General features: G+C 42.3%; 1 protein-coding gene across 1 annotated transcript; it reads right to left on the bottom strand.

Moving 5' to 3' along the window:
* Positions 1-10,550: 10,550 nt before the first annotated feature.
* Positions 10,551-11,390, bottom strand: LOC123766645 (protein Star-like). The gene has a single exon (XM_045755928.1). It carries the CDS (start codon positions 11,388-11,390, stop codon positions 10,551-10,553), a length of 840 nt encoding a protein of 279 aa, XP_045611884.1.
* Between the last annotated feature and the right edge of the window lie 13,436 nt (positions 11,391-24,826).

A 24,826-nucleotide genomic window follows, 5' to 3' on the forward strand; every position in this document is an offset into this window, starting at 1 on the left:
TCAAAGTATCTGAAATGTCGGAAATTTGAGTCTTGAGAGTGAGTTTTGAGAGGAATTATGACTGTCTGCACCTATTTTCATATTCAAATTACAATCTTTTATACCGAAAATATGCTAAATACTGACAACGACGATATTTGGCCCAAACCCTCCCTGCAGTTTTCAAATATCTGAAATGTCGGAAATTTGACTCCTGATTGTGATTTTTGAGCCGAGTTCTGACTCTCTGCACCTATTTTCATTTTCAAATTACGAACTTTTATACCGAAAATATGCTAATTACTGAAAACGGCGATGGTTCATATTTTGCCCCCCCCCCCTACAGTTTTACAGTTTCAAAATATCTGAAATGTCGGTGATTTGATGACAAAAGTCATCAAACGCCTACAAAAGTCACCCAATACTGACAATAGTCGTCCAACACTGACAGAAGTCATTCAACATTGAGAAAAGTCTTCCATCACTGACAAACGTCATCCAACAAAGGCTTAAGTCATCCAACACTGACAAAAGTCATCAAACACTTACAAAAAGTCATCCAACACAGACAGAAGTCATCTATCACTGACCAAGGTCATCCAACACTGAGAGAATTCATTAAACTCTGACAAAAGCAACCTGCTATCGCACAAGACAGCACATATATGACCTAATGCTTATTGTCATTATTTTGCATATGAATTAGTTAATATGTGGTATATTCCCAGTTATATTTTTTTCAAGGCCCAAACTCTTCCTCATGTACCAATTTACGTCTCACAATTCCCGTCCATCACCGTAGACACCAGAATAGTCGTGACTAGATCAATTATAATGAAAATTGTAGTTTTCAGGTCCCACATGGGTTGTGAAATTTACCTACTATTGTCCATGCTCTTAGAATATTACAGATCAGCTACATCCTATTGAAGGCTCGTAGTTTTGTTTTGAGAAATATTAGTTGTTCTTAGTAAATTATAATAAGCACTATATAAATTATTACATAGAATATTAGTGCTTCACCACTCAAGATTATATACTATAGTTTGTGCTTTAAAAATCTTTAAAGAATGTATTGGATAGGAACGTCTACAGAAAACGATGTTAAGTGGGAATGTTTATGGGGTAAACTACTGTAAATAAGATAGTATGGTGTCCTTTTTTTTTTTTTTTACCTTCTGCAGGATGGTTATATTGTCCACTACCACCTATTAGGTGGGTAAGGGGTCCATAAGGGGTTTATTGGTCCATACCACTTGTAGGATTGGTCTGGGCCCAATAACTACCATTGGATAGGTTTGGGATCCACTACTGCCTACTGGATGGGTATATATGGTCCACTACCACACGTACAGAATGTGTATTGCGTCCACTACCGCCTGCAGGATGAGTATGGGATCCACTACTGCCCACAGGATGAGTATGGGGGTCCACTACCGCCTACAAGATGGGTACGGGGTCCACTAGCATCCACAAGATGGGTATGGGGTCCACTACCACACACAGGAGGGGAATCCGGTCCAATACCATCCACAGGATGGGTATGGGGTCCACTACCACCCACAAGATGGGTATGGGGGTCCACTACCACCCACAAGATGGGTATGGGGTCCACTACCACCCACAAGATGGGTATGGGGTCCACTACCACCCACAAGATGGGTATGGGGTCCACTACCACCCACAAGATGGGTATGGGGTCCACTACCACCCACAAGATGGGTAACAAACTTATCAATTTATGAAACAGATTGACAAATTTTAAGTTCCAAGTTTATACAATATTGTGAAATTGAGAGTCAGTGTAGTAACATAAATTGGTAAATCATAAATATTCTAAGTTGAGAATCTGATGCATGTGTGTGTGTGGGGGGGGGGGCGGCTGATACCCTTGGTAAGTGAGAGTAGCAGGTAACCTTAGACGTTCTGCGGTCAACATGGGGGGGGGGGTCAAACCCACCCTCCAACATCTGGGCATAGTACCACCAGCCTCCACAACACTCCATCAGCCTCCAGCTGATGCTTGTAGATGCCTCATCTAACCTCACCTATGTCACACATTAACCTACAGTTCCTGTGATATTTAAACTCCTCATCACAGTGGCGTCTCACCAATATAAACTGTATTGGATTTTGTCCTGAAATAGCTATATGCTGACTGGACGTGTATGTATGTATGTATGCATGTATGTATGTATGTATGTATGTATGTATGTATGTATGTATGTATGTATGTATGTATGTATGTATGTATGTATGTATGTACTCACCTAGTTGTGCTTGCGGGGGTTGAGCTCTAGCTCTTTGGTCCTGCCTCTCAACCGTCAATCAACAGGTGTACAGGTTCCTGAGCCTATTGGGATCTATCATATCTACACTGGAAACTGTGAATGGAGTCAGCCTCCACCACATTACTTCCTAATGCATTCCATTTGTCAACCACTCTGACAATAAAAAAGTTCTTTCTAATATCTCTATAGCTCATTTGGGCACTCAGTTTCCACCTGTGTCCCCTAGTGCGTGTTCCCCTTGTGTTAAATAGCCTGTCTTTATCAACCCTGTCAATTCCCTTGAGATTCTTGAATGTGGTGATCATGTCCCCCCTAACTCTTCTGTCTTCCAACCAAGTGAGGTTTAATTCCCGTAGTCTCTCCTCGTTGTCTCCCCAGATATAAGGCTTTACACACGAAAAGATTGTACATCACTGTATTACCACATTCCTCACCCAGCATACTGATAGGTCATACACCACTTTCCTAGATCTTAAGTCAGCCTTTGACATTGCTAACCCACACGTCATTCTGAGCGAACTTGCTAAAATGAATGTTGGAGGATGGCTTCTACGGTGGATAAGAGGCTATCTGTCCAACAGGAAGTCATCTGTACTGTTCCAAGGGCATAGGAGTGTAACGAGAGATTTTGAACTTGGCACTCCACAGGGAGGTGTCCTCAGTCCTACTCTGTTCAATGTGTTTATTAATGCACTTTTAAACTTAGTAACTAGAAGGTCCAGCGAACACATCATTAGCTATGTGGATGATATACTGATCCACACCAATGGGTATACCAACACCCAAAATGTTCTGAACTCTGTATTTTACACATGTCAGGAACTATGCTTAGTCATCTCAGTAGAGAAAACAAAGATCCTGAACCGACGCCCACCCAGACGGGGTGGGGCCGTTCGCAAAATGCAGTTGGATGATGGCTCTCTGCTCGACTATGTAACCAGATACAAATACCTTGGTCTTGAGGTTCCACTGTACCGCAATATTGTAGCCAGACTGGGTCGCCAATGTAGAGAGAGGCTCCGTGCTCTCAAAGCTGTGGCAGGCTTCCATCCAAGCTATGGCGCAAATGTGAGAATTGGAAAAATGATGTATCTCTCATATATTAGGTCTCTGATTGATTATGCTGCACCCATGCTTGCTCTAGTGCCTGAGAGAATGCTTGGAGGGCTGAAAGGATGCAAAACGAAGCCATGAGGATTATCCTCGGATGCCCCCGTACAACTAAAGTACTAAACTTGAGGAAGGAACTGAATATTTCATGTGTAAGTGATCGTATCACTGAAATTAATGCTTTAATTGGTATCAAGATGCTTAGGCTAACCCACCCTAACCCCTGCACTGAAGCCCTCCAAGCCTTCTTCCTTGAAGGTCAGCATCCCTCCAAATGGGTTACCGTAACTGCCAATGTGCTCAGAATGTATAACTTTCATCACCCCCTACCAAGAGAGACAACAACAACACTTTCCTGTCCCATGGGAGATCACTCCTTTCCAAATTACTGTCCCCACTTTCCCACCCAAGAAGCTGATTAAAGAACAGTCCTTGCTTCGACAAGAAGCAAAGTACAATACCTTAAGACAAATTGATGCTTTAGTCAGAGAGCGCTCACTTTCCCAGATTATTTACACTGATGGATCCTTGCATCAGTCCCATGGTGCAGCTGGAAGTGCAGTTGTTGTGACAGGGAGAGATGGTTCCTTCTCCCATGAGTGTGGAGCGCGTCTAAGTAACTGGGCCTCCACTCTTCAAACAGAATTGGTTTAATCCTTGTACTCGAGCGCGTATATGAATCCAAAGTTGACACGCTAATTGTAAGTGACTCCTTGTCATCCTTGACTGCCCTCAGCTCCCCAAGGCATAACTGTGACGTGCTTATCTCTGAAGCTAGACTCAGATATAATGAAATAATCAATGATGGAGTCAGAGTCTGTCTCCTGTGGATTCCTTCCCATATTGGTCTCCGAATGCATGATAGAACTGATGAGTTGGCCAAGACTTTTGCTCGTAAAGAGGGAATTGATTACCAACTTGGACTGCCTTTGAGCAGCCTGAGGGCAGTAATATCCCAGGAACATCAACTAAATTTCGGAGACTTGAGGCAAAGTGAAATTCACACCAGTTCCTCCATCTATCATCATTCTATTATGCAGGAAGAACCGCTCGTCTATGGGTCATCCGATAATGTTAGCAGACTTCTAGATGTTACCACTGCTAGGCTTAGGCTCGACTACAAGTACCTCTGGCAGTTTGTAACATCTGCTGATGTAGATCTGACTAAATGTAAACTCTGTCAGCAGAACTACTTGCATACTTTGCGTCATTATATAACGGAATGTGAAAAAATCGTGGAATTCAGAGATAACACCATCAATAGTGTCCAAGAAATGTGTAAGTACTTCATTCATAATGGTGAATGAAGTACTCACTTACTTGAATGAAGTAAGCCCGAAGTTTTAGCGAAGTATCCAAAATTTGCTTACAGTAGGTAATGCATGCACATGACTGTAAAGCTGCCGCCCAGTTGGGTGGGTGTGGAGCACATGACTGTAAAGCTGCCGCCCAGTTGGGTGGGTGTGGAGCACATGACTGTAAAACTGCCGCCCAGTTGGGTGGGTGTGGAGCACACGACTATAAAGCTCCCGCCCAGTTGGGTGGGTGTGGAGCACATGACTGTAAAGCTGCCGCCCAGTTGGGTGGGTGTGGAGCACATGACTGTAAAGCTGCCGCCCAGTTGGGTGGGTGTGGAGCACATGACTGTAAACTTTCCGCCCAGTTGGGTGGGTGTTGAGCACATGACTGTAAAGGCTGCCGCCCAGTTGGGTGGGTGTGGAGCACACGACTATAAAGCTCCCGCCCAGTTGGGTGGGTGTGGAGCACATGACTGTTAACTTGCCGCCCAGTTGGGTGGGTGTGGAGCACATGACTGTAAAGCTGCCGCCCAGTTGGGTGGGTGTGGAGCACATGACTGTAAAGCTGCCGCCCAGTTGGGTGGGTGTGCAGCAAGACTGTGTGACTCACCATAGATGTAAAGTGCCTTGTATAGTGACTGTTGTGAGCCTCTTGTTGAATCACTTGGACACAAAAGATTATTGATGTGTGTATTTGTGTAGGTGATTGATTATGTATAAGTGTATATATGTATATGTATATATATGTATATATATGTACATATATGTACATATATGTATGAGTATGTGTACATGTATATATAACATTAATAGTTGTGTAACTAGCGTCAAAAGATTGTTATTTGCTTAGCTAAAAGAACTAGAGGATTCAGTTCCTGAACCGATTATGTGCCGCTGTAATCCTCAATATTTACACCGCCGCCCACGGGATGGGTATGGGGTGCATAATAAAGAAAGAAATTGAATTGTAACTTACCTTATCTCCTAAATGTCAACATATGTCAGTTCAGTTCATGCTATTGATCTCAATTAGTCTTAAGTCTTAGTTTTTAAGGTTTCCCAGATCTTGCCCAAAACACAGTGCGTGTTAGTGCTGTAGGCATAGTGTATACTTGTTCTTTCTTGAAATTCAACATTCTACTTGTAACTCCCAACACCACTACCACTACCAGCACCGCGTGGGGAGTAGTGGAATATATATCTACCCTTGAGCTGTAGTTGACCCCATACCCCATCCCGTGAGCTGTAGTTGACCCCATACCCCAGCCCGTGAGTGATAGTGGACCCCATACCCATCCTGTGGAAGGGAGTGAACCCCATACCAATCTTTTGGGTAGTAGTGGACCCCATGCCCAACCTGTGGGTGGTATAGTGACCTCATACTTATACTGTGGGTAGTAGTGACCCACCTCTATACCTACCCTGTGGGCAGTAGTGGATCCCATACACATCCTGTGTGTGGTAGTGGAGCATATACCCATCCAGAGGGCGGTAGCTAGTGGACCCCATATCTATCCTATGAGTAGTTATTGGGCGCAGACCCATCCTACAAGTGGTATGGACCTCTTATCCACCTAATAGGTGGTAGTGGACCCCTATACCTATCCTACACAGGGTAAAAAAAAAAAAAAAAAAGACACCATACCATCCTTTTTGCAGTAGTTTACCCCAAAGACATTCAAACATAACATTGTTTTCTGTGGACGTTCTTACAGTACATTCTTTAAAGATTTTTACAGCACAAACTAGAGTATAAAATCTTGATTGGTGAAGCACTAATATTCTATGCAATAATTTATAGTACTTATTATAATTTACTAAGAACAACTAATATTTCTCAAAACAAAACTACGAGCCTTCAATAGGATATAGCTGATTTGTAATATTCTAAGAGCATGGACAATAGTAGGTAAATTTCTCAACCCTTGTGGGACCTGAAAACTACAATTTTCATTATAATTGATCCAATCACGACTATTCTGCTGTCTACGGTGATGGACGGGAACTGTGAGACGTAAATTGGTACATGAGGAAGAGTTTGGGCCTTGAAAAAATATAACTGGGAATATACCATTTATTTACTAATTCATAAGCTATATAATGACATTAAGCATTAAGTCATATATGTGCTCTCTTGTGCGAGAGCGGGTTGGACAAAAGTCATCCAACACTGACAGAAGTCATCCAACACTGACAAAGGTCATCCAACTCTGACAGAAGTCATCCAACACTGACAAAGGTCATCCAACTCTGACAGAAGTCATCCAACACTGACAGAAGTCGTCCAACACTGACAGAAGTCGTCCAACACTGACAGAAGTCGTCCAACACTGACAAATGTCTCCAACATTGACAGTAGTCATCAAACACTGACAGAAGTCATCCAACACTGACAAAGGTCATCCAACTCTGACAGAAGTCATCCAACACTGACAAAGGTCATCCAACTCTGACAGAAGTCATCCAACACTGACAGAAGTCGTCCAACACTGACAGAAGTCGTCCAACACTGACAGAAGTCGTCCAACACTGACAAATGTCTCCAACATTGACAGTAGTCATCAAACACTGACATAAATCATTCAACACTAACAAAAGTCATCCAACACCGACAGACGTTATCCAACACTGACAGAATTCATCCAACAATGACAAAAGTCATCCATCACTGACAGAAGTCATGCAACACTGACAGAAGTCATCCAACACTGACGAAAGTCTTCCAACACTTACAGACTTTATCTAACACTGACAGACATCATCCAACAATGATAAAAGTCATCCAACACTGACAGAAGTAATTAAACACGGACAGAAGTCATCCAACAGTGACAGAAGTCATCCAACACTGACAGAAGTCATCCAACAATGACAAAGGCAATCCAACACTGACAAAGGTCATCCAACTCTGACAGAACTAGTCGTCCAACATTGACCGAATTCATCCAACAATGACAAAAGTCATCGAATACTGACAGAAGTAATCCAACATTGACAATTAAAAGTATTCCAACATTGACAAAAGTCATCCATCACTAACAGGAGTCATCCAACACTGACAAACGTCATCCAACACTGACAAACGTCATCCAACGCTGACAAAATTCATCCAACATGGACAGAAGTCATCCAACACTGACAGAAGTCATCCAACACTGACAGAAGTCATCCAACACTGACAGAAGTCATCCAACACTGACAGAAGTCATCCAACACTGACAGAAGTCATCCAACACTGACAGAAGTCATCCAACACTGACAGAAGTCATCCAACACTGACAAACGTCATCCAACACTGACAGAAGTCATCCATCACTGCACGTTGTCATCCAACCCCGCTAAAGTCATCCAACACTGACAGAAGTCATCCAACAATGACAAAATTCATCGAACCCTGAGAGAAGTCATCCAACACTGACAGAAGTCGTCAAACGCTGACAGACGTCATCCTTCACTGACAGAAGTCATGCAACACTGACAGAAGTCATCCACCACTGATAGACCTCATCCAACACTGACAGAAGTCATCCAACACTGACAGAAGTCATCCAACACTGACAGAAGTCATCCAACACTGACAAAAGTCTTCCAACACTTGCAGACTTCATCCATCAATGACAGAAGTCGTGCAACACAGACAGAAGTTATCCAACACAGACAGAAGTCATGCAACACCGACAGAAGTCATCCATCAATGACAGAAGTCATTCAACACCGACATAAGTCATCCAACACGTTAAACTATCAAATAACACATGTAAGTTGAACCAAAACTTGGATTCAGTCAAGAAAAAAAAGTTGACAATTGTCCAACACATGTACATTAAACCAACACTGGCAGACAGTCAAGTAAAACAGGTAGTCACCAAGCCAACACTTGTACGGGGCACCAACACTGGTAGAGCCAAAACAATGCCAATTGTGTGTTTGAGGTAATTTAATTAAAACATAAGTAAACATTTTTGTTTCTTTTATTAAAACTTGAAACAAATTAAACTATTATTTTAAATCAATATTTGTTTATAAAATGTAAATAAATTTCTAGTTTCTTGGGAATTAACAAAAAAGTCAGTTTACGATTATTTTAATTTTTAAATTGAATTTAAATTGAATTTAAATTGAATTTAAATTGACATAATTTTTAAAAATAATAACATTGAAGTTTCATATTTGTATATATTGAACCTTTTATAAAAATGTCTACAATGTTAGGGGAGACTAACCTATTATAGGAATGTTTACTCCTCGGGTCCAGTGAGTTTATATGTGTATTAAATAATTGTTAAAAGAGCATATGTCCTACTTAACAGCGAGGACGCACTACTCAGCCTAGTATGCAAAGCCTGATTCGCCTAATAAGCAGAGTGATTATCGTTATTTTCCATAAAAATTACCAATTTGTTTATTTGAGATAATCTTGAGATGATTTCGGGGCTTAGCGTCTACGCGGACCGGTCTTCGACCAGGCCTCTAAGTAACAGGGACATCAGGGTGAAATAACCTCTGGCCATTTTGTTTCTGCCTCCACCGGTGATCGAACCCGGTACCTCAGGACTAAGAATCTGAAGCGTTGTCCACTCAGCAGTCGGACCCATTATATAATAATAATATTATTTTATTGTATTAAAAACATGAATTTCTGACTTAGTTATGTTAGTTTAGGTTAGGTTAAGATAGGTAAGGTTGGATTGAGTTATAATAAGTTAGGTAGGTTAGATGTGGTTAGGCTAGGTTAAGATAGGTTAGATTAGGTTAGGTGTGGTTAAGTTTGGTTAGGTGTGGTTAGGTTAAGCAAGGTTAGGTTAGGTTAGGATAGGTTTGGTTAGGTGTGGTTAGGTTAGGTTAGGTTAGGTTAGGTTAGGTGTGGTTAGGTTAAGTTAGGTTAGGTTAGGTTACGTGTGGTTATGTTAGGTGTGGTAAGGTTAGGTGTGGTTAGGTTAGGTTAAGTGTGCTTAGGTTAGGTTAGGTGTGGTTAGGTTAGGTTAGGTGTGGTTAGGTTAGGTTAGGTGAGGTGAGGTGAGGTTAGGTTAGGTAAGGTAGGTGTTTTAAGGTTTGGTCACATTTTTTCGTTTGTTCTAACTCAAATTAAATAATAATGAACTCATATATATATATATATATATATATATATATATATATATATATATATATATATATATATATATATATATATATATATATATATATATATATATATATATATATATATATATTCGTGCCAATAGGCTCTGAGACTCTGGGCGCCTGGGGTAAATGTGCACTTAAGTTCCTGAAGGAGCTGGGCGAGGAACTCATTGGGAAGACTAGAGACCCAAGAGCGGCCAGTTTTATGTTCCAGCGCCTCAGTGTCGCTGTTCAGAGGGGAAATGCGTGCTGTATCTTGGGTACGCACCCGACCCCCGAGGAACTGGACGAGGTCTTCGAACACTGATTGGTATATTGTTATATAAGTGTGTGTTTTCTGTAAACTGTAACATTGCAATAAAATCAAATAAAAAAAAAATAATAGGGGTGGTAGGAGAGGAAAAGATTAAAGTATTCAGTGAGAATCCACAAGGTCTTCTCTGAACACCATTTATTTTCTTCTTCGAGGATGTGGGTCCCTTTAATTAAACCAGTGGTGGTACCCCTATATATATATATATATATATATATATATATATATATATATATATATATATATAGGTGTGTATGTGTATATAATAAATATATATATATATATATATATATATATAGGTGTGTATGTGTGTGTGTGTGTGTGTGTGTGTGTGTGTGTGTGTGTGTGTGTGTGTGTGTGTGTGTGTGTGTGTGTGTGTGTGTGTGTGTGTGTGTGCGTGTGTGTGTGTGTGTGCGTGTGTGTTTATGTACAGAGTCAAGGTAGTGAGGTTATTTTTGAGGGCGTTGAAAATGGGCTGATTTTCTTCATGAGTGGGTCATCTCCCTTCACAAAAAAATAGTCTATGTCCGCTTTGTCGACCAAGACGAACCCTCTGTTCTTCATGTCGTCGACAAACTGGTGATTGAAGTCCTTGAAGTGGACTTCCTCGACCACCATGGCGCGGATGGTGATTCTGTCCCAGGGAAAATTCTTGAGGACACTTTTCTCCGCCCCTTGGATGTCCAGGGAGAGGAAGTCCACTGTGGACACCTTGAGGGCCAACAGGTAGGACGCCAGAGGGAAGCACTGCACCACAGAATAAGATTCTTCCGATGTTTTCAGGAAATCGTCGTAGACAGTGGAGTTGAGTTTGACTCCTTGGAGGTATGAGGAATACCGACGATCGTTGCCAATCAGATCACCACTAACAAGGGAGATCAGCACCTCTTCCTTTGGGTAGCTCTCCTGCGACAAACAGGAGTGGGAGATCCAGGCCTTGCGGTGCTTCGTTAACAGCTTTTTATAGTTCTCATTATCGGGTTCGATCAGCAGACCTGTCCACCCAAGCTCCTTCTCCAAGTGCAGGGTGTTCGATATCCTCTCCCCATCATAGGCTCCGGCTTCTACGAAAAACCCGCCCCGCTGGTTGCTATACAGCTTCTGTATGTTGCTCATGGTGAAATTAGAAGTTCCGAACAGATTGTAGGGCCTGGTGGATGGCGGAGTCAGGTATTGGTGGTGTAATATGTCCAGGACTCGAGGGTCGTCAGCGGCCAGCGGGCCACGAAGCCTGGCCAGAACTTGGTCTTGGTCCCCAGGCGGCCGGAGGTCCATGTTGACACTCTGTTGATGATAAGTGTGTTAATGGCGTTGATGCAGTGCATTTTATTGTAATGTGTACGACTAGGGTATAATAATAATGATGTTCGTAATGAAACTGGGAGATTCTACATCAGCTCATCTGAACCCTGACCATAAATACATATTTGTTAATATGTTTTTAAGTTTCTATTGAGAATAATGTTTAATATTAAGTTATAACCATGTTATGGTCTGGATGATGCTGGAGTCAAATGTTTTCACATTATTCATAATTACGTGTTAATTTCTTCATGGCTTACACACGCACACACACACACACACACACACACACACACAGTCGTGTTGTGTCCGTCGTGGTGGATGGACGTTGTGTAAGGCGCTCCTGGGTAACTAGTGAAGTGGGAGGGATAATCAGGCCACTTCGAAGTGAAAAAGTGTATACAAGTGAATGAAAACTTGGATTTTGACTAAAACCATAAGGTAGTAAAGAAAAACAGTACATATAGCATAATTGAAAATAGGTGTTGAATTCATTGTGGCAGTGTGAAGAGTGGAGCAGACCTCACACTGTGACCTCACAGCCTCAAACTGTGACTGACGTGACCTCACCCCGGCGGCAACCCTTACTACACCACGTGGGGGAGATGCTTGGAGACTCACTCGCCTATATTGTGTTAGCAGGTCGGTAAGGTACTTGGAATGTCTGTGGGTAAGGTTGGTTACAGCAATGACTAGGTCAGGAAGGGTGTCTAGGTCCAGCAGTATTATAATTGAAGAAGAGGATAGGCTTGTGAAGAAGACTATAGGGAAATTAGTAAAGAGAGATGTTTGGATAGAGGATCTAATCCAAGGGATTAAAAGTGAGGTCTTTAATAAAATACAGGACGAGGTTCAGAGACAACAACAAGAGCTTATGGACTATATTCAGGAAGAAATAAGAAAGAACAGGGTTGCATGGAGAAGTGAAATAACTCGGCGTGCAACTGAATTTGGCAGGAATAAGGGAAGCATGGCAAGGGAAGGGAGAGTAGTGGGGGATGGAGTAGCGAGTGTAGGAGGGATGGGGAGTGTCCAGGGAAGGGGCGACCAGCATGACAGTGCCTTACTGAGGAGGAGGTCAATCATACTTCATGGATTACTTGAAGCCAAAGCACCATCGAGGCAGGAAAAGATAGAGATTGAAGATTTTGAGTTACAGAGGATCTTGAGAGATATTAGAGCCAAGATGGCAGGGTTAGGTGGAAATTCACTGCCGCATTGGGTCTTACAACTGTAACAAGAAACGACCTGTCCTGGTACAGTTCACTAACGAAGAGGCAGTGGATTACATACTGCAACACAAACATTTACTCAGAGGTAGAAAAACTATTACAACGTGAATATTGACAGATACATGACAAAAGATGAACAGATAGCCCACAGGGCGAGCCGACCGGCACGACACACCTCTTCCTATCCGGCGTAGTTACCCACACCACCCATGCTAAGCAGCCCACACCTGCTTCCCAGGTCACACCATCCCTCAATCACCCCCTCCCATCCCCTGTCCCTGCTTACCTCCCCCAACACCTCCCCTGATCCCTCTGACCCCCATTGCATTCAAATCCATCTGCTTCATCCCACATTTCAAGGACCCCTCTCATCCCCTCAACCCCCCAAACCCCCCCAGCCCTCACCCCTTCCTCTGCCCCTCTCCTTCCATATGACCCTCTCCTTCCATATGACCCTCTCCCCTTGCGAGAGAATCACATGGACCCCCCCCCCCTGTGGGGGACAGGGGGACACCCCACCTCTTCCTCCATTTCCCTCGTCCCACCTTCTGCCCCAATGCCCACACCTACCCCCTGAGTTTCCCCTGACTAATACAATCTCTCTCCCACTCTCACTATCCATGCTTAATCCTCCCCTCTTCCCCTACCCCCTCTTTCCTTCCCCCCCCCCCCCCCCCCCCCGCCACCTCTCACCCTCTATCTGACTCTCAACCTCATGCTTCCTCTCACCCCCCCCCTATGCCTACCAGACCCCTCCCTAATCTTCAGACCCAGTATGTTCTTCCTACTCTAGACCTATCTACCCAGGCCCTACCCCAGACCTTCCTACCTACCTTCCTAGATGCCCAGCCCCCATTTGCCCCCAAAGCACCCCTCAAGACACCATTCAAACCACAGACACCCCCCAAATTCCCCCAGCCCCCATTCACCACCTAGACACCCCTCCCCCCACAGACACCGCCCAAACACCCCCAGATCCTTCCAGGCCCCCAGAGAAAGGGTTGACTCTGGTGCCAGAGGTTCCATGAAGAATCTCAAGGTTTGGTACATTAATGCTGATGGGGTATCTAATAAAGCAGAAGAAATAAAAGAAAGAGTGAGTGAGGCAGATCCAACTATAAAACCAGAAAAACGGCCAGCCTACTCATGAGAAACTCTCCAGACACAAAGCAGAACGCTTTAAAAGAGACCAACATCGTCTATGCCTTCAAATGCCCACTTGGGGACTGTAAGCTCTAAAAAAACCAGTATATAGGCAAGACAACAACATCTCTTTCTAGGCGTTTAACGATGCATAAGCAACAGGGCTCCAATAAGGAACATATAATCTCTTCCCACAACCAAACCATCGCCAGAGAAATCCTAGTAAACAACACAGAAATCATCGATAGATACAGCGATAGCAGACGGCTTGACGTTTGCGAGGCACTGCACATTAAGAAGTCAACACCAGCAATCAACAGCCAATTAATGCACAACTATATTCTACCCACCTCAAGACTCCGCTCCAATATAGAAGCATCAAGAAATATGGACCAATAGACTTTCTACAATCACTTACATTTCAATACCCATTGTTTCGTGTTCTGTCTTGTGTTGATGAAATTAATACCCTATTAAATACCACCTCACCCCATCCACCTCACTCAAATGTAGATATAAACAAATCGGAGATGTGTAAGTTCTATTCAGTTGTGTATGTGTAAAGTCTTTGAAAATGTAATAAGTTTTACGAAAAACGCTCAAGTGTCGCGTCAGACTAGAAATAAAAATGAATTTTGGAGAATTAATTTTTGAATTACCTCCAACAGTGAAAAGAAATGTACGAAAGATTGAGAAAATTCGTGTTAGAATTATTAATCTTACTTTTTCGGTCATATTTAATAATATATGTCTACAGGAAAGACTGCTACCAAAATATACTAATATATATATATATATATATATATTTATATATATATATATATATATATATATATATATATATATATATATATATATATATATATATATATATATATATATATATATATAAATATATATATATATATATATATATATATATATATATATATATATATATATATATATATATATATATATATATATATATATATATATATATATATATATTGGTGTATACTGGCAGCAGGTTTTCTTTCAAACATGTTTCATTGAATATGACCGCATATTCTGTATTTATTATTTTCTGGTTTAGGGCTTCTATCCCTCTAACTATTTTCTTAGCATCAGGGCTTAATTGAAATAGGAGTTCTCCAAAACTCATTTTCGTACTTTTAAGGTGAAGAAAAGAAGTGATTTACTATAGAGTGTATTACACTTATTTGTATAATTTGCACGACGTTTCGAACCTCCATGGTTCATTCTCAAGTGAACAGATCTTACAATACTAGTTGATTTTATACCCGCATTAGGTCAGGTGATAATACAATGAAGGTGAAAACATGGGGGGATACATAAGGGATAAACATAGGGGCGGCAGAAGGCTTATTGGCCCATACGAGGCATCTCCTATCTAAACACAAAGATTAATCCAGTGTAATTGGCCTGTTATGTTGGACATTGTCTTCTGTGTTGGCATCGATATGTTCTTGTCTTGTCCTTACTCTCATGGTGGGTAGAGTAAATAGTTCCGTGATTTGGGTGTTCATGGTAGGTCGCTCTATTCTTATGTGAATTGCCTCAAGAGGCAATTCACAATCTTGAGGCAATTCACATAAGAATAGAGCGACCTACCATGAACACCCAAATCACGGAACTATTTACTCTACCCACCATGAGAGTAAGGACAAGACAAGAACATATCGATGCCAACACAGAAGACAATGTCCAACATAACAGGCCAATTACACTGGATTAATCTTTGTGTTTAGATAGGAGATGCCTCGTATGGGCCAATAAGCCTTCTGCAGCCCCTATGTTTATCCCTTATGTATCCCCCCATGTTTTCACCTTCATTGTATTATCACCTGACCTAATGCGGGTATAAAATCAACTAGTATTGTAAGATCTGTTCACTTGAGAATGAACCATGGAGGTTCGAAACGTCGTGCAAATTATACAAATAAGTGTAATACACTCTATAGTAAATCACTTCTTTTCTTCACCTTAAAAGTACGAAAATGAGTTTTGGAGAACTCCTATTTCAATTAAGCCCTGATGCTAAGAAAATAGTTAGAGGGATAGAAGCCCTAAACCAGAAAATAATAAATACAGAATATGCGGTCATATTCAATGAAACATATATATATATATATATATATATATATATATATATATATATATATATATATATATATATGTATATATATATATGTCGTACCTAGTAGCCAGAACGCACTTCTCAGTCTACCATGCAAGGCCCGATTTGCCTAATAAGCCAAGTTTTCATGAATTAATTGTTTTTCGACTACCTAACCTACCTAACCTAACCTAACCTAACTTTTTCGGCCACCTAACCTAACCTAACCTATTAAGATAGGTTAGGTTAGGTTAGGTAGGGTTGGTTAGGTTCGGTCATATATCTACGTTAATTTTAATCCAATAAGAAAGAATTGACCTCATACATAATGAAATGGGTAGCTTTATCATTTCATAAGAAAAAATTAGAGAAAATATATTAATTCAGGAAAACTTGGCTTATTAGGCAAATCAGGCCATGCATAGTAGGCTGAGAAGTGCGTTCTGGCTACTAGGTACGACATATATATATATATATATATATATATATATATATATATATATATATATATATATATATATATATATATATATATATTATTAAATATGACCGAAAAAGTAAGATTAATAATTCTAACACGAATTTTCTCAATCTTTCGTACATTTCTTTTCACTGTTGGAGGTAAATCAAAAATCAATTCTCCAAAATTCATTTTTATTTCTAGTCTGACGCGACACGAGCGCGTTTCGTAAAACTTATTACATTTTCAAAGACTTTAGTTCACAAATACACAACTGAATAGAACTTACGCATCTCCGATTTTGTATCTACATTTGAGTGAGGTGGAAGGGGTGATGTGGCATTAACACAAGACAGAACAAGAGGTGGCATTAATAGGGTATTAATTTCATCAACACAAGACAGAACAAGAGGTGGTATTAATAGGGTATTAATTTCATCAACACAAGACAGAACACGAAACAATAGGTATAGAATAGAAGTGTTTGTAGAAAGCCTATTGGTCCTTATTTCTTGGTGCTTCTATATTGGAGCGGAGTCTAGAGGTGGGTAGAATATAGTTGTGCAATAATTGGTTGTTGATTGCTGGTGTTGACTTCTTGATGTGTAGTGCCTCGCAAACGTCAAGCCGCCTGCTATCGCTGTATCTATCGATGATTTCTGTGTTGTTTACTAGGATTTCTCTGGCTATGGTTTGGTTGTGGGAAGAGATTATATGTTCCTTAATGGTGCCCTGTTGCTTATGCATTGTTAAACGCCTAGAAAGAGATGTTGTTGTCTTGCCTATATACTGGGTTTTTTTGAGCTTACAGTCCCCAAGAGGGCATTTAAAGGCATAGACGACGTTAGTCTCTTTTAAAGCGTTCTGTTTTGTGTCTGGAGAGTTTCTCATGAGTAGGCTGGCCGTTTTTCTGGTTTTATAGTAAATCGTCAGTTGTATCCTCTGATTTTTGTCTGTAGGGATAACGTTTCTATTAACAATATCTTTCAGGACCCTTTCCTCCGTTTTATGAGCTGTGGAAAAGAAGTTCCTGTAAAATAGTCTAATAGGGGGTATAGGTGTTGTGTTAGTTGTCTCTTCAGAGGTTGCATGGCTTTTCACTTTCCTTCTTATGATGTCTTCGACGAAACCATTGGAGAAGCCGTTATTGACTAGGACCTGCCTTACCCTGCAGAGTTCTTCGTCGACTTGCTTCCATTCTGAGCTGTATGAGAACATACCGAAAGGGAAACTATGAGGAGATAAGAAAATTCCTAACAGATATAGCATGGGAAACAGAGCTCAGGGAAAAGACGGCCCAAGATATGATGGACTACATCACGCAAAAATGCAAGGACGCAGCAAACAAGTTTGTCCCAGCCCAAAAGGAAAACAGTGAAATGAAGATGAGAAACCCATGGTTTAATCAGAGATGTAGGCTAGCTAAGCAGCAAAGTAAAAGGGCATGGAGAAACTATAGAAATAACAGGACACTGGAGAGCAGAGAAAGATACCAGAATACCAGGAATGAATATGTCAGGATGAGGAGAGAGGCAGAAAGACAACACGAAAATGACATCTCAAGCAAGGCAAAGACTCAGCCTAAATTGCTGCATAGCCACATCAGGAGAAAAACAACAGTAAAGGAACAGGTTATGAAATTAAGGATAGGGGCGGAAGGATTCACTACAAACGACAAGGAAGTGTGTGAGGAACTGAATAAGAAATTCCAAGAGGTCTTCACCTTAGAGCAAGGAGAAATCCCAGAGATAGGAGAGGTAATAGCTAACCAGGAACCACTTAAAGAGTTTGAGATTTCCAATGAAGTAAGGAAGTGTTTACTAGAGTTTGATGTGACAAAGGCTATAGGCCTAGATGGAATCTCCCCTTGGATACTAAAGGAAGGAGCAGAAGAACTGTGTCTCCATAGTGTATAACAAATCTCTGGCAACAGGGGAACTGCCAGAAATTTGGAAAGCAGCCTACGTAGTCCCGATATACAAGAAAGGGGATAGACAGGAGGCACTGAATTACAGGCCAGTGTCCCTAACCTGCATACCATGCAAGCTGATGGAGAAGATTGTGCGAAGATAGCTAGTGGAGCACCTGGAGCGAAAGAACTTTGTAACACAGCATCAACATGGATTCTGGGATGGCAGGTCCTGCCTCACAGGGTTACTTGAATTCTACGACCAGGCAACAAAAATAAGGCAAGAAAGAGAAGGGTGGGCAGACTGCATATTTTTGGATTGTCAGAAAGCCTTCGATACAGTGCCACACAAGAGGCTAGTGAAAAAGCTGGAGATGCAGGCTGGAGTGAAAGGGAAGGTACTCCGTTGGATACAGGAGTACCTAAGCAACAGGAGACAATGTGAGGGGTGTGGTCTCAGATTGGCGAGACGTTACGAGTGGAGTCCCGCAGGGGTCAGTCCTTGGACCTATACTGTTTCTGATATATGTAAATGATCTCCCAGAGGGTATAGAATCGTTTCTCTCAATGTTTGCCGATGATGCAAAAATTATGAGGAGGATTGAAACTGAGGACGATAGCAGGAGGCTACAAGATGACCTAGACAGACTGAGTGAATGGTCCAACAAATGGCTGTTGAAGTTCAACCCGAGTAAATGCAAAGTAACGAAACTAGGCAGTGGAAATAGGAGGCCAGACACAGGATACAGAATAGGAGATGAAGTACTTAATGAAACGAACAGAGAGAAAGATCTAGGAGTTGATATCACACCAAACCTGTCTCCTGAAGCCCACAAAAAAAGAATAACGTCTGCGGCATATGCGAGGCTGGCTAACATCAGAACAGCGTTCAGGAACCTGTGTAAGGAATCATTCAGAATCTTGTACACCACATATGTAAGACCAATCCTGGAGTATGCGGCCCCAGCATGGAGCCCGTACCTTGTCCATCACAAGACGAAGCAGGAAAAAGCCCAAAGGTATGCCACTAGACTAGTCCCAGAACTAAGAGGCATGAGTTATGAGGAAAGGCTGCGGGAAATGCACCTTACGACACTGGAAGACTGAAGAGCAAGGGAAGACATGATCACAACCTACAAATCTTCAGAGGAATCGACCGGGTAAACAAGGATGAACTATTCAACACTGGTGGGACGCGAATAAGGGGACACAGGTGGAAACTGAGTACCCACATGAGCCACAGAGACGTTAGAAGGAACTTTTTCAGTGTCAGAGTAGTTAATGGATGGAATGCATTAGGCAGTGATGTGGTGGAGGCTGACTCCATAAACAGTTTCAAATGTAGATATGATAGAGCCCAGTAGGCTCAGGAATCTGTACACCAGTTGATTGATGGTTGAGAGGCGGGACCAAAGAGCTGAAGCTCAACCCCCGCAAGCATAAAATGGTAAGAAGAAATAGGTGAGTACACATGCACACACATACATACACACTCACAAACACACATATGCACATACACACACAGATACACCAACTCAAACACACACACACACACCCTCACACATAAAGGGAGGAAAAAAAAATACGCAGTAACAGTTGACTGACAGTTGAGGGACGGGCCGAAACAGTAGAGCACAACTCCCGTAGAGCGAGAGCGAGAGAGACAGAGAGAGAGAGAGAGAGAGAGAGAGAGAGAGAGAGAGAGAGAGAGAGAGAGAGAGAGAGAGAGAGAGAGAGAGAGAGAGAGAGAGAGAGAGAGAGAGAGAGAGAGAGAGAGAGAGAGAGAGAGAGAGAGAGAGAGAGAGAGAGAGAGAGAGAGAGAGAGAGAGCGAGAGAGAGAGAGAGAGAGAGCGAGAGAGAGAGAGAGAGAGAGAGAGAGAGAGAGAGCACACAGGTGCTCCGCAACGCACCTGTGTGTGCCCTGCCTGACTAAAGATTAATTTATTATAACTCATACATAACCAATACCGACATAACCTACACAGGCGGCACATAACATTATTTATATCGTAGTGTAGCTGGTATCACATATAATCTTTTATCCTAGCTTACCTGTATATCACATATAACCTTATAACGTAGCCTAGCTACATATCACATATTATCTTATATCCTAGTCTATCTTGAGAGGATTTTGGGGCTTTGTGTCCCCGCGGCCCGGTCCTCGACCAGGCGTCCACCCCCAGGAAGCAGCCCGTAGCAGCTGTCTAACTCCCAGGTACCTATTTACTGCTAGGTAACAGAGGTATCAGGATGAAAGAACATTTTGCCCATTTGTCTACGCCTCCACCAGGATCGAACCCGGAACCTCAGGATTACGAATCTGAAGCACTGTTCACCCAGTTGTCAGACGCCTAGCTGTGTGTCACAGATAAACTTATATCCTAGTCTAGCTAAGTATTATAGATATCATTATATCCTAGCCTAGCTGTGAATTATAGATATCATTATATCCTAGTCTAGCTGTGAATTATAGATATCATTATATCCTAGTCTAGCTGTGAATTATAGATATCATTATATCCTAGCCTAGCTGTGAATTATAGATATCATTATATCCTAGTCTAGCTGAGTATTATAGATATCATTATATCCTAGCCTAGCTGTGAATTATAGATATCATTATATCCTAGCCTAGCTGTGAATTATAGATATCATTATATCCTAGTCTAGCTGAGTATTATAGATATCATTATATCCTAGCCTAGCTGTGAATTATAGATATCATTATATCCTAGCCTAGCTGTGAATTCAATCTGAACTACATGTCAGACTACGTTGACACAACCGATATTGTACGAAAGTCTTCACTTCTTAAGTGTTTAAATATATTATTTACTTTGCCTCTATTATTAAGCTGAAGTTCAGTGAGCCAAAGCTCCCGAATTTATATTTATGGGAACATCTGCAGCTTATTCAGGGGTAACTAAGCTGTTTTGCTGGCTATAATAACCCCTTGTGAGAGTGATAGACCTTTTTCCGAAACGCCATATATTTTTTTTTTGCGTTGCGCATATATTTACAACTTGATGTAATATATTTTTGAATTAATGAATATCATATAAGAGTGAATGGTCTCCGTGGTGTAGTGGTTAAAACGCTCGCTTGGCGTTTCGCGAGCGCTTTGTCCTGGGTTCGTATCCTGGCCGGGAAGGATTTACTTTACTTACATATTTACTGGATAAATGCACATCACATAAGAATGAGTGAATATCATAAATGAATTTTTATCACAATCGTCAAACTGCAAATCGTTTTTTGCTTACCATTCTAGGTGTAACACTGTAAAAGTGTTTGGTTTAGGTTAATACATACATAGAGTACATGAGTCACAGACAAGGATCGGAGAGGCGCCAGTTGTCTGCCTGAGATCTCACACCTCTAACCGTTAACGACCCCAAGTGACCTGAGGTCAGATCATGATAATTTCACCTTGCTTCCGCTAAGCGTATAATTGGAGCCGGGTAGCCTTCAAACATGCCGACGTTTAAGGAGTGGCTTGGTAGTGCCGGAGGCTATCTACTTGTGGGCGGAGTTAGCTACTAGGTTCCCCAATATAAACTCGGAGAGCGATCCAGCAAAAAGCATTAACAGACAGAACGGCAGTCAGGATTGCAGAAGAGACGGCCTAGCAGGAAGGCTGTCGGCCGGCAGGGCGGGAGTCTCTGTCAACTACAGACCCCCCCCCCCCCTCTATCCAGCTATAGGCAGAGACACTTGGTGAGTGAACAGTAAGGTGACTTGTCGTGTTTTACAAGTGTTGTGTGACGATCAGGGGCAGTCAAGTTGTAGGGTTCTCGAATTCTTGGATGATGACTCACTTTGCATATTAAACTGGAACATTTTAATTGAATTGCTAAATTATGATACTTCATGTGAAATATAATTATGAATTTATTATTTAAATTGTGTTTAACTTTGTTCCCTAGAGATTTTGAGTTGAGGTGAGAAAGCCTCTGTAGTTACTGGTTTCATGGTTTAGAATGAGTACATGATAAAGATGGGACCATACTAATAATGAACTCATGATAACATCCTTTGAGAATTTTGTGATACAGGCAAGTTCCATTCCTTGTCTTGTATGTAATGATCATGAATGGATGGTGGCAGCATTTCGTCTTCTACTATCTACTCTTCTACTTATACTATCTACTCTTCTACTTCTACCTATCTACACCTCTCCCTCCACCCTTCTCTAAACTCTCACTTTCAACTAATGACCCTCCTTGCCCCTCCCACCTCTCTGCCTCTCACCCCAAACCCTCACTAATTACTTCACTATTCATTTCTTTCCTTTCGTTTTCTCTTATACGTTTGTGGCAATGATTCTGTATTCTAGAGTTCTCTCTAGAGTTTCGGGTAACTGATCAAGGGACGGCGCCTTGTAGTCTTAGCACCTAGGTAGTCAAATACCTAGGTTACAATGTGTTGAACGAGAGAGGTTGCCTTAGGAACTCTGGAGGTGCTCTAGAATAGTTAGCTAACTGGGGACGGGATAACGGACTAGAGAGAGCTGTTTCCCCCGGCCTCGTTAGTTAACTGGGGGGTGGAATAATGGACAAGATAGAGCTATTTCCCCCACCCCCCGTTACAATGTTGGCAGCGGTGTTGAACAATGTTGTAGGTAGTTGGTGTTCTTTTAACATTGTTCAGTCCCACGTGTCTTTTGCCGCTCAGGCGCTATCAGGGAGATCTTGACAGGTGTTTTACTTTCGCGAGTTAGCGAACTTTTTTTCAGGTTAGGAGATAGTGATTCTCTGGTGTTGTGTTTAGTGATTTTGTGAGTTTTGTGAAGTTCAGGGAATGTTCACCAGAACTTGCGTGTGTAGTGATTTATGTTAGTAATAAGATTGGTGATTTGGGAACTTAGCGGTTGGTGGGTAGTGGAGGTCACCTGAGTGTGACAGGTGACCTCGCATGTCCTAGGGGGACACCCAGCCACCGCTGGTCTCCAGGTCAGTGGGGAGTGGCAGGTGTAGTTCTTAAGTAGTTTTTAAGTGGTGGTTCTGCTCAGATTATTGCGATCGACTGTTTTACTCCATTTGAACGCAATAACCCGAGGTGTACTGGTATTGTACAGCATGCTAGGGGGAGGCTTAGTATGTCAGTAGACTTCACGTTGGGGACGCTCGACGTTAGATAGTCTGGTCACAGGGGTGGCAACAGTTTGGAGTTGTTGACCGGCGGAGATGCTAGGGAGACACTCTGGGTCACGTAGGTGGCTGTAGGTTAAGGGTGGGAGTAACGTTTAATTATGTACTTAAGATTAGGAACGGTACAGTTAAGTTAGGCTAGTGTTTTGTCTATTAGTGTTGATTTTTTTTTTTGTATGACAAGTTAAAAGTAGTGATGACCTTATTCTCTCTCCTCTAACTTTACTCTGTTACTGTTTTATGTTCCACCAAGTCAATATCATTCAGAGTTAATTGGATTATTAAAATTTAAGTGTAGTTGTTGCCAGGAGGAGAGCTTATAATTGGACTGTGTGAACCCTATACAAACTACAGGGTCACACAACAAGATGGAACACGGGTATTGTTGCCTTTCTGTTCACCCACAGGTGGGAGCCAGAAGAGAGGAGAGACGCACATACAAAAGAGGGAGACGGCTGCTGTGTACCACACTCAGGGGCGTTTATCACCACCACCACGACCAGCCCACTACCTGGAGGTCATGGCTCCACCACCACCACCACCCCAGGGGACCCCAAGATGCAGCCCTCTCGGTCGGTCAACATTGGTCTACCCTGTGGACCCCAGGACGGACGGACCCCAGTGGACCCCAAGACGGACGGACCCCAGTGGACCCCAGGTCGTTCTGCAGACGAACCCAGACGACCCAGTAAAGATGGAGGAGCAACAACGACTCCAGTCTGTCCCACCAACATCGGTCTACCCAGGATGGACCCCAGGACGGACAGACCCCAAAGGACCCCAGGTCGCTTGTCAAAGACCCATGGGAGAAAGAAGGGAGAAGAAAGAAGAGAGAAGAAGGAAGAGAGAAGAAGGAAGAGAGAAGAAAGAAGAAAGAAGAAAGAAGAAGAAGAAGATAAGACAAGCTGAGTGAGACACGATGCCTCGTGTCCCTTGCTGGTGTCAGCATCATTGCAGGGAGCGTAATTGCAAGACAGGATCGTTTGCCTTAACTGGCCGCCCCTCCTACAAGCAGGTAGCTCTGTTGAGTGATTCTTCCTGTGTCGTGCGGACTTGATGTGGCTGTCAGAAGTAGCTCTCTGAAGGAGGCGTGCTGGAGCAACAGGGAGGAAGAAGAGTAGGATGGGATTTCTACTGTTGGCAACTATATGAAGGTCTCGAAACTTGTAGTCCCTATAGCTGTGAAAAACCCCAATATACGTCTCTCATGGTGACTGACGTAGGGCCAATTACAGATCAGCTGGGACAACCGAATTCCACGGTCCTGTGAGCAGTTCAAGTAGTAACGGCTTTCGGGTTGACCAAGGGTTGTTGTGCGTTAACGACGGAGAAGCGACGGAGGCAGTTGTGTTGAAGAAATGTGGTACAGGATTATCTACAAGACCAAGCAGTG

This window comes from Procambarus clarkii, chromosome 16 (genome assembly GCF_040958095.1).
Source record: "Procambarus clarkii isolate CNS0578487 chromosome 16, FALCON_Pclarkii_2.0, whole genome shotgun sequence".
Lineage (NCBI taxonomy): Eukaryota > Metazoa > Arthropoda > Malacostraca > Decapoda > Cambaridae > Procambarus > Procambarus clarkii.